The 11,624-nt window shown below is 48.4% G+C and overlaps 1 protein-coding gene across 1 annotated transcript in view; it reads left to right on the plus strand.

The window, feature by feature from the left end:
- CALR3 (calreticulin 3) overlaps positions 1-9,782 on the plus strand; it is an 18,205-nt gene extending 8,423 nt beyond the window's left edge. The window contains exons 4-9 of the mRNA XM_026457008.1: positions 3,572-3,666; positions 5,310-5,495; positions 6,631-6,738; positions 6,824-6,955; positions 8,330-8,422; positions 9,584-9,782. Coding sequence (XP_026312793.1) covers positions 3,572-3,666; positions 5,310-5,495; positions 6,631-6,738; positions 6,824-6,955; positions 8,330-8,422; positions 9,584-9,727 — 758 coding nt within the window. The 3' untranslated portion in view covers positions 9,728-9,782. The remainder of the gene's footprint in view (positions 1-3,571; positions 3,667-5,309; positions 5,496-6,630; positions 6,739-6,823; positions 6,956-8,329; positions 8,423-9,583) is intronic.
- The last annotated feature ends 1,842 nt before the right edge of the window (positions 9,783-11,624 follow it).

An 11,624-nucleotide genomic window follows, 5' to 3' on the forward strand; every position in this document is an offset into this window, starting at 1 on the left:
GTTTCACCATGTTGGACAGGTTGGTCTCGACCTGCTGACCTCAGGTGATCCACCCACCTTGGACTCCCAAAGTGCTGGAATTACAGGCGTGAGCCACCACGCCTGGCCCCATCTCTACAACAATTTTAAAAATTAACCCGGTGAGGTTGCACACACCTGTGGTTCTAGCTACTCAGGAGGCTGAAGTAGGAGAATCTCCTGAGCCGAGGAGTTTGAGGATGCAGTGGGCTATGATCACACAACTGCACACCAGCCTGGATGACAGAATAAGACCCTGTCCGAAAATAAATAAATAAGGAAGGGAAAAACCCTGTATAGCATATGTCTACTACATCTGAATTACCAAGCAGCATAATTTGGGGTCAAAAAAAAGATTAAAATAAACTTTTTCTTGGTATTTCAGTTTTGAATTCAACAGTTCCATTTTACTCAAACCCACTCTTACTATTGGAACGCTTTGTTATGAGTCAGCGCCAGCCATTAGTGTGAGGGGAGCTTGCTGAGGGTGAGGGGTTACGGAGGAAGAGAAGAGAAGCAAAGTTATTGTCAGAGTGTTGACATTTGCATGAATTCCTATGCATAAGTTATGCATAAAACCCCAGACAGGCTAAAAAGAGCCCATCTATCTACATTTCCTTATGAACATCCACTACATGTGTAAATACCTTTCTTTTTTTGAGATGGAGTCTTGCTCTGTTGCCCAGGCTGGAGTGCAAAGGTGTGATCTTGGCTCACTGCAACCTCCACCTCCCAGGTTCAAGCGATTCTCCTGCATCAGCCTCCCTAGTAGCTGGGATTACAGTTGCGTGCCACCACGCCTGGCTAATTTTTGTATTTTTAGTAGAGGCAGGGTTTCACCATGTTGGTCAGGCTGATCTCAAACTCCCGACCTCAGGTGATCCGCCTGCCTCGGCCTCCCAAAATGCTATTACAGGCGTGAGCCATTGCGTCTGGCCACATGTGTATCTTATTATTGCTGTTAAAGGACAATGTTTGGATTTTCCACTTGCTTCTGAGTGTGTTCTGAAGCTTAATTAAATATTCAAAGTGGCCGGTGCAGTGGCCCATGCTGGGAGGCCGAGGTCGGAGAATCACTTGAGGCCAGGAGTTCAAGACCAGCCTGGACAACACGGTGAAACCCTCATCTCTACTAAAAATACAAAAATTAGGCAGACGTGCTGGCAGCGCCTGTAATCCCAACTACTCAGGAGACTGAGACAGGAGAATCGCTTGAACCTGGGAGGCGGATGTTGTAGTAAGCCAAGATCGTGCCACTGCAGTCTAGCCTAGGTGACAGAGCGAGACTCCATCTCAAAAAGAAAAAAAGAAAGAAAAGAAAAGAAAAAGAAAAAGGCAATCTAGCCCCCAGGCAAGAAGGAAGTCTGCTTTGGGAAAGGACTGTTACCGTCTTTGTTTAAACTATAAACTAAGTTTCTCTCTGAGTTAGTTCAGCCTACGCCCAGGAATGAACAAGGACAGCCTGGAGGTTGGAAGGAAGATGGAGTCAGTTAAGTAAGATCTGTTTCACTGTCTCAGTCTTAATTTTGCAAAGGTGGTTTCAAGTATGGTGGCGCATACCTGTGATCCAGCTACTTGGGAGGCTGAGGCGCAAGAATCACTTGAACCTGGGAGGCAGAGTTTGCAGTGAGCTGAGATCGCACCACTGCATTCTAGCCTGGGTGACAGTGAGACTGTCTCAAAAAAAAAAATTCAAAGTGCGTAGATACTTAGGAATCGAGACGAAAATTCTGACCAATGTTGAAAAAAAATAAATTGCGTGTCTCAATTTTGAACAAGTTGACTTTCATACAAATATTTCACATTCCGTAGCATTTTATTTTTATTTTTTGAGATGGAGTCTCACTCTGTCACCCAGGCTGGAGTGCAGTGGTGCAATTTCGGTTCACTGCAACCTCTGTCTCCCAGGTTCAAGCCATTCTCTTGCCTCAGGCTCCTGAGTAGCTGAGATTACAGGCATGTGCCACCACACCTGGCTAATTTTTGTATTTTTAGTAGAGATGGGGTTTCACCATCTTGGTCAGGTGGGTCTCGAACTCCTGACCTCGTGATCCACCCACCTTGGCCTCCCAAAGTTCTGGGATTACAGCCATGAGCCACCACGCCCGGCCTACTTTTTTTTGTTTGTTTGTTTGTTTGTTTGTTTGTTTGTTTTTGAGACAGAGTCTCGCTCTGTCGCCCAGGCTGGAGTGCAGTGGCCGGATCTCAGCTCACTGCAAGCTCCGCCTCCCGGGTTTATGCCATTCTCCTGCCTCAGCCTCCCGAGTAACTGGGACTACAGGCGCCCGCCACCTCGCCCGGCTAGTTTTTTTTTTTTTGTATTTTTTTAGTAGAGACGGGGTTTCACCGTTTTAGCCAGGATGGTCTCGAGCTCCTGACCTCGTGATCCGCCCGTCTCGGCCTCCCAAAGTGCTGGGATTACAGGCTTGAGCCACCGCGCCGGGCCTGTTTGTTTTTTTAATTGAGATGGAGTCTCGCTTGGTCACCCAGGCTGGAGTGCAGTGGCCCAATCTCAGCTCACTGCAACCTCAACCTCCCAGGTTCAAGTGATCCTTTCGCCTCAGCCTCCCAGGTACCTGGGACTACAGGCACATGCCACCACTCCTGGTTAATTTTTGTATTTTTAGTAGAGATGGGGTTTTACCATGTTGGCCGGGCTGGTCTCAAACTCCTGGCCTCAAGTCTTCTCCCTACCTTGGCCTCTCAAAGTGCTAGGATTAGCAGGCCACTTTGAATATTTAAATAAGGTTCAGAACACACTCAAAAAGTGAGTGGAAAGCCAGGACATTGTCCTTTAATTGTAGTAAGATATTCACACATGTGACCAGATGCGGTGGCTCACACCTATAATCTCAGCCCTTTGGGTGGCCAAGGCGGGCAAATCACCTGAGGTCAGGAGTTCAACACCAGCCTAGCCAACATGGCAAAACCCCATCTCTACTAAAAACACAAAAATTAGCTGAGCCTGGTCAGGGTGCATGACTGTAATCACAGCTACTCTACTCAGGAGGTTGACGCAGAAGAATCACTTAAACCTGGGAGGCGTAAATTGCAGTGAGCTGAGATCCCACCACTGCATTCCAGCCTGGGCGACAGAGCGAGACTCTGTCTCAAATAAATAAATAAATAACTTAGTGTGAATATCTGATTATCAGATTGTATCTGATTATATTTAAGAAGAATGGGCCGTGCACGGTGGTTCAAGCCCGTAATCCTAGCACTTTGGGAGGCTGAGGCGGGTGGATCACAAGGTCAGGAGTTTGAGACCAGCCTGGCCAGCATGGTGAAACCCCATCTCTACTAAAAATACAAAAATTAGCTGGGCATGGTGGTGTGCACCTGTAGTCCCAGCTACTCGGGAGGCTGAGGCAGGAGAATCGCTTTAACCCGGGAGGCAGAGGTTGCTGTGAGCCAAGATCATGTCACTGCACTCCAGCCTGGGTGACAGCGAGACTCCGTCTCAAAAAAAAAAAAAGAAAGAATGGTTGTGGGTTGGTTATTCTATGATGATGCATTATGGAAAGACATTGAAAGCGGCTAATTTTTTTTGTAGGACCCGATATTTGTGGATTTGATATCAAGAAAGTTCATGTTATTTTACATTTCAAGAATCAGTATCACGAAAACAAGAAACCGATCAGGTGTAAGGTAACTGCTCTTGTATTCAAATAAATGAGTGTTAACTCTTGCCTGATGATAATTAAGTTTAGAGAAACTAGTTTTGGTCGGGCACGGTGGCTCAAGCCTGTAATCCCAGCACTTTAGGAGGCCGAGACGGGCGGATCACGAGGTCAGGAGATCGAGACCATCCTGGCTAACACGGTGAAATCCCGTCTCTACTAAAAAATACAAAAAACTAGCCAGGCGTAGTGGCAGGCACCTGTAGTCCCAGCTACTCTGGAGGCTGAGGCAGGAGAATGGCATAAACCTGGGAGGCGGAGCTTGCAGTGAACTGAGATCCGGCCACTGCACTCCAGCCTGGGCGACAGAGTGAGATTCTGTCTCAAAAAAAAAAAAAAAAAAAGAAATTAGTTTTGATAGTAAAATACTTCACTGAGCCAGGGATGGGTCTTTGTAAACATACCTCCTGCTTCCGGTTTCCAGTGTAGGGGGCCCATCGGAGATACTTGTCTCCTTTAACTGGTTTCCTGAAGTTTTTACCCCATCAGAGGGGCACTCTCATTTTTTCTGTGAGCTATGACATGTCATCATTTGCCCTATGAGGGTTACAATAGTACAGTCACATTTCAGCCACATCCATCCTCATTAATGAATGAAATATTCAGGATGGAGAAAACATTCTGGAGAAATGGCTGGGCGCAGAGGCTCACGCCTGTAATCCCAGCACTTTGGGAGGCTGAGGCAAGAGGATTGCTTGAGCCAAGGAGTTCAAGACCAGCCTGGGCAACATGGCGAAACCCTGTCACTACAAATAATACAAAAATTAGCCAGGTAAAGTGCCAGGAACCTGTGGTCCCAGCTACTAGGGAGGCTGAGGTGAGAGGATCACTTGAGCCCAGGAGGTCAAGGCTGCAGTGAGCTATGATTGTACCACTGCACTCCAGCCTGGGTGACAGAGCAAGACCCTGTCTCAAAAAAATAAATAGGCCGGGCGCGGTGGCTCATACCTGTAATCCCAGCACTTTGGGAGGCCGAGGTGGGTGGATCACGAGGTCAGGAGATCGAGACCATCCTGGCTAACTCAGTGAAACCCCATCTCTACTAAAAATACAAAAATTAGCTGGGCACAGCGGTGGGCACCTGTGGTTCCAGCTACTCGGGAGGCTGAGGCAGGAGAATGGCGTGAACCCGGGAGGCGGAGCTTGCAGTGAGCCGAGATCAAGCCACTGCACTCCAGCCTGGGCGACAGAGCGAGACTCTGTCTCAAAAATGAATAAACAAACAAATAAAAATAAACTGCATATTTAGACTTGCATTAAAACATGGAGGGTTGGTCGGGCATGGTGGCTCACGCCTGTAATCTCAGCACTTTGGGAGGCCAAGGCGGGTGGATCACCTGAGGTCAGGAGTTTGAGACCAGCCTAGCTAACATGGTGACACCATCTCTACTAAAAATACAAAAATTAGTGGGGTATGGTGGCGGGTGCCTGTAATCCCAGCTTCTCAGGTGGCTGAGGCAGTTAGAATCGCTTGAACTCGGGAGGTGGAGGTTATAATGAGCTGAGATTGCGCCACTGCGCTCCAACCTTGGCGACGGAGTGAAACTCCATCTCAAAAAAAAAAAAAAATTGAGGGTTTAATTCTTACGCTTTTCCCCCTAAAATGTGCAGGTTGATGGCTTCACACACCTCTACACTCTAATTTTAAGACCAGATCTTTCTTACGACGTGAAAATTGATGGTCAGTCAATTGAATCTGGCAGCATAGAGTACGACTGGAACTTAACATCACTGAAGAAGGAAACATCCCCAGCAGAATCGAAGGATTGGGAACAGACTAAAGACAGCAAAGCCCAGGTGTGAATTTTTCCTGGGCAACTCGAGAAAGTGTACAAATATAGTTTGTAAGTACCCAGTTACTGGACCATTGCTGCATGGCTGGTAGCCACAATGGCAATATTGTAGCACCAAATGGCCTCCCCAGAGCACACACTGCAGACCAGCCCCTTCACTACACATCTGAAGGTATCGTAAAGGAGTTTTTATTTATTTATTTATTTAAGACGGAGTTTCGCTCTTGTTGCCCAGGCTGGAGTGCAGTGGCGCAATCTTGGCTCACGGCAACCTCTGCCTCCCAGGTTCAAGTGATTCTCCTGCCTCAGCCTCCCGAGTAGCTGGGATTACAGGCGCCTGCCACCACCCCCGGCTAATTTTTGTATTTTTAGTAGAGACAGGGTTTCACCATGTTGGCCAGGCTGGTCTCGAACTCCTGACCTCAAGTGATCTGCCCACTTCGACCTCCCGAAGTGCTGGGATTACAAGCATGAGCCACTACATCTGGCCATTGTCATCGCTTTTTGCACCATCATTTTCACTCTAGCCACTACTTGAAGTTTTCCACACCACTGCTCCTCTCCATAGCATGGAGGAAAGGGCTAAAGTCATATGGCAGGTTAGGGAGAAAAATCTAGGCAGTGTGGTGTTGCCCTGAAGTCCTCAGTGGCATTGGAAGGACCAAACACTTGGCCTCCTGACGACCAAATTGAAGAAGGGAAAGGGACACTGGGACAGGGGTCACCAGCCTGTGCCTGCCACTTGGCATCTAAGAATTTCCTTTCTCAAATCTGAGCATCTGGTTGGGTGCAGTGGCTCATGCCTGTAATACCAGCAGTTCGGAGGTCAAGGCAGGAGGATCGCTTGGGCCCAGGAGTTCGAGACCAGCCTGGGCAACAGAGGGAGACCCTGACTGTACAAAACATAAAAATAGTAGCCAGGTATGATGGCAAGCACCTGTAATCTGAGCTACTTGGGAGGCTGAGGCAGGAGGATCACTGGAGCCCAGGAGATTGAGGCTGCAGTGAGCCATGATTGCGCTATCTCACTCCAGTCTGGGCGAGAGCAAAACCTAGTCTCAGGAAACAAAAACAGAAGCAACAACAGCAAATATATGAGCATCTGATTGATTTTACTTTTTCCTTACATGTCTTTGAAGGACTGGGAGAAGCATTTTCTGGACGCCAGTGCCAGCAAGCAGAGCGACTGGAATGGTGAACTGGATGGGGACTGGCCAGCACCGATGCTCCAAAAGCCCCCGTACCAGGTGTGTGGCCTCTTTGCATGATGCCAGGGATGCCCCTCCCCTGCCCATGTCATTGAGACCACCTCATATGGTTTTTCTGATGCAGGATGGCCTGAAACCAGAAGGTATTGATAAAGACATCTGGCTCCACCATAAAATGAAGAATACCAACTATTTGACACAGTATGACCTCTCGGAATTTGAGAACATTGGTGCCATCGGCCTGGAGCTTTGGCAGGTCATTTGGTTTTAAATTTACTTTAGTTTGTGTATGTGTGTGTATGTGTTTTGTTTTTCTGAGACAGGGTCTTATTCTGTCACCTAGGCACGATTCTAGCTCACTGGAGCCTCAAACTGGGCCCAAGCAATCCTCCCACCTCAGCCTCCCAAGTAGCTAGGACTACAGACACAAGCCACCATACTCAGATTTTTTTTTAAGAGATGGGGGTCTCACTGTGTTGTCCAGGCTGGTTTGGAACTTCTAGGCTCAAGTAATCCTTCCACCTCAGCCTCTCAAAGTGCTGAGAGTTTTTGTTTTCTTGTTTTTTTTTTTAAATGCTTTGGTGATCCCAGCCGGGCATGGTGGCTCATGCCTGTAATCCCAGCACTTTGGGAGGCTGAGGCGGGCAGACTGCGTGAGCTCAGGTATTTGAGACCAGCCTGGGCAACATAGTGAAACTCTGTCTCTACTAAAAATACAAAAATTAGCCGGGTGTGGTGTCGCGTGCTTGTAGTCCCAGCTACTCAGGAGACTGAGGCATGAGAATCACTTGAACCCAGGAAGTGGAGGTTGCAGTGAGCCAAGATCGCGCCACAGCACTCCAGCCTGTGCGACAGAGCGAGACTTTGTTTTTAAAAAAAAAAGAACAGCGACACTAAGTCTCAAAAAAAAATAAAAAAGTTTTGGTGATCCTAATGTGTAGCCAAGTTTGAGGAACCAGTGCCCTATAGGGAAAGGATATTCCAGAAATAGATTTAAGCACCACCTACTATTCTAAGTGCTGTTACAGTACACTGTACTGAGCAAAATACATCTGTTTCTTTTTGTCACATCAATAATGAAGGCCTAGTAGCCAGGGACAGTATGGCTCACGCCTGTACTAGTCACAGCTATTTGGGAGGCTGAGATGGGATGATCACATGAGCCCAGAAGTTCTTTTTTTTTCTTTGAGACAGAGTCTTACTCTGTCACCCAGGTGGGAGTACAGTGGCATGATCTCAGATCACCGCAGCCCCTGCCTCCCAGGTTCAAGCGATCCTCCCACCTCAGCCTCCCGAGTAGCTGGGACTACAGGCGTGCACCGCCACACCTGGTAATTTTTATATTTTTAGTAGAGACAGGGTTTACCATGTTGGCCAGGCTGGTCTTGAACTCCTGACCTCAAGTGATTCACCTGCCTCAGCCTCCCAAAGTGCTGGGATTACAGGTGTGAGCCACCACGCCTGGCCAAGCCCAGAAGTTCAAATCCAGCCTAGGCAACATAGCAAGACCCCATCTCTAAAAAATAAAAAATGTCACCTGAGCTTCATATATTTCCAAAGGAAAAAAGAAATGAAAAATAAACAATAAAGAGTAAAAGCATAATAATGAAGGCCTTATTTTCATCTGCAGGTGAGATCTGGAACTATTTTCGATAACTTTCTGATCACAGATGATGAAGAGTATGCAGATAATTTTGGCAAGGCCACCTGGGGTGAAACCAAGGTATGAAGCATGTGATTAACTCTTCCTATATCACTAATTTATTTGTGTAAATTTTTTTCTTTTTTTTTTTTTGAGATGGAGTCTAGCTCTGTCACCCAGGCTACACGTAGTGCAGTGGCGTGATCTCGGCTCACTGCAACCTCCACATCCCGGGTTCAAGTGATTCTCCTGCCTCAGACTCCCGAGTAGCTGGGACTACAAGCGCATGCCACCATGTCTGGCTAATTTGTGTATTTTTAGTAGAGAGGGGGTTTCACCATATTGCTCAGGCTGGTCTCGAAGTCCTGACCTCAGGTGGTCCACCTGCCTTGGCCTCCCAAAGTGCTGGGATTACAGGAGTGAGCCACCGCGCCTGGCCCCATATAAGGTTAATATTGGCAGGTTCCAGGGATTAGGACATAGGACATGAAATCTTTTTTTTTTTTTTTTTTTAGACGGAGTCTCGCTGTGTTAACAGGCTGAAGTACAGTGGTATGATCTTGGCTTACTGCAACCTCCTCCTCCTGGGTTCAAGCAATTCTCCTGCCTCAGCCTCATGAGTAGCTGGGACCTTAGGCACGCACCACCACACCCAACTACTTTCTGTATTTTTAGTAGAGACGGGGTTTCACCATATTGGCCAGGATGGTCTCGATCTCTTGACCTCGTGATCCGCCTGCCTCAGTCTCCCAAAGTCCTGGGATTACAGGCTTGAGCCACCACACCCGGCCAGGACATGAAATCTTTACAGGCTGTTCTTATTCAGCCTATCCGAGGTGGTGAGGCGGCTTCTAGAAGGCAGGGACCGCCTGAGTACTGACATGCATTTGGCCACATGGAAGCATAATCTCTGGGGCTTTTTTTTTTTTTTCCGAGACTGAGTCTTGCTCTGTCACCCAGGCTGGAGTGCAGTGCCGCGATCTTGCCTCACTGCAACCTCTGCCTCCTGGGTTCAAGCGATCCTCTCACCTCAGCCTCCCGAGCAGCTGGGACCACAGCTATACACCACCACGCCCAGCTAATTTTTGTATTTTTAATAGAGACGGGGTTTCACCATCTTGGCCAGGCTGGTCTCGAACTCCTGACCTCGTGATCCATCCGCCTCGGCCTCCCAAAGTGCTGGGATTACAGGCCTGAGCCACCATGCCCGGTGGGGCTTATGTTTTTTGTTTCTTTCTCCAGGGTCCAGAAAGGGAGATGGATGCCATACAGGCCAAGGAGGAAATGAAGAAGGCCCGCGAGGAAGAGGAGGAAGAGCTGCTGTCGGGAAAAATGAACGGGCGCGAACATTACTTCAATCGATTTCACAGAAGGAATGAACTTTAGTCATCCCCGTTGGATACAAGGATGACTGGTAAAACCTCATTGCTACTTTAATCTATGTTTCAAACTCAAATGTCTACGTGGCACTTTGTCCAATTTTCTTTGAAAAGTGTTTCACGCTTCTCGGTGGGGTTGGTTGCATCTCCCCTGGTGAGGCCGTTGCACTGAGAAGTTTCCTCTTGACAATTTTACACGCTAAAAACCAGAGGCCAGCAAGGGTCTGGCCAAAACCATGATTCCCTTTTCTTTTTTTCTTTTCTTTTTTTTTTTTGAGACAGAGTTTCACTCTTTTTGCCCAGACTGGAGTGCAATGGCACGATCTCAGCTCACCGCAACCTCCACCTCCCGGGTTCAAGCGATTCTCCTGCTCAGCCTCCCGAGTAGCTAGGATTACAGGCATGCGCCACCACCCCAGCTAATTTTGTATTTTTAGTAGAGACGGGGTTTCTCCATGTTGGTCAGGCTGGTCTTGAACTCCCAACCTCAGGTGATCCACTTGCCTCAGCTTCCCAAACTGCTGGGATGACAGGCGTGAGCCACCGCTCCCGGCGATTCCCTTTTCTTAACTCCCGTAGTCTTTTTAGAAAATAAAAGGCCGGGCGTGGTGGCTCAAGCCTGTAATCCCAGCACTTTGGGAGGCCGAGACGGGCGTATCACGAGGTCAGGAGATCAAGACCAGCCTGGCTAACACGGTGAAACCCCGTCTCTACTAAAAAAATACAAAAAACTAGCTGGGTGAGGTAGCGGGCGCCTGTAGTCCCAGCTACTTGGGAGGCTGAGGCAGGAGAATGGCATAAACCCGGGAGGCGGGGCTTGCAGTGAGCTGAGATCCGGCCACTGCACTCCAGCCTGGGCGACAGAGCGAGACTCCGTCTCAAAAAAAAAAAAAAGAAAAGAAAAGTTGACCAGGAAGTGTGCCTCACACCTATAATCCCATCACTTTGGGAGACTGAGATGGGCAGATCACTTGAGCTCAGAGTTCAAGACCACCTGGCCAACTTGGTGAACCAGCCTGGTTGCACGCGCCACCACACCCGGCTAATTTTTTGTAATTTTAGTGGAGACGGGGTTTCACGGTGTAGCCAGGATGGTCTCGATCTTCTGACCTCATGATCTGCCTGCCTTGGCCTCCCAAAGTGCTGGGATTATAGGCATGAGCCACTGCAGCCAGCCATATTTTTTGTTTTTTAATTTAATTTTTATAGGAATAGGAGTTTCACATGTTGCCCAGGCTGGTCCTGAACTCCTGTACTCAAGCCATCCTCCCACCTTGGCGTCTCAAAGCTCTGGGCTTACAGGTGTGAGCCACTGCTCCTGGCCCAGTCTTCTTCTGGAAGAGACCCAGAATCATACTGAAACTCGTGATGAAAGTAATCAAATTTATGACACCCGAAATTTGGAATCTAGTGATGTTATGAATAAGCCAGATAAATTGGAATTTATATGCAGAATATTGAGAGTTGACCAGTGTGGGCCAGGTGCAGTAGCTCACACCTGTAATCCCAACACTTTGGGAGATAGAGGTGTGTAAATTGCTTGAGTCCAGGAGTTCAAGACCAGCCTGGGCAATGTGGCAAAACTCTGCCTCTACAAAAAATATTAAAAATTAGCTGGGTTTGGCCGGGCGCGGTGGCTCAAGCCTGTAAGCCCAGCACTTTGGGAGGCCGAGATGGGCGGATCACAAGGTCAGGAGATCGAGACCATCCTGGCTAACACGGTGAAACCCCGTCTCTACTAAAAATACAAAAAAACTAGCCGGGCGAGGTGGCGGGCGCCTGTAGTCCCAGCTACTCGGGAGGCTGAGGCAGGAGAATGGCGGAAACCCGGGAGGCGGAGCTTGCAGTGAGCTGAGATCCGGGCACTGCACTCCAGCCCGGGCGGCAGAGCAAGACTCCGTCTC

Source organism: Piliocolobus tephrosceles, chromosome 21 (genome assembly GCF_002776525.5).
Source record: "Piliocolobus tephrosceles isolate RC106 chromosome 21, ASM277652v3, whole genome shotgun sequence".
Taxonomy (NCBI): Eukaryota; Metazoa; Chordata; class Mammalia; order Primates; family Cercopithecidae; genus Piliocolobus; species Piliocolobus tephrosceles.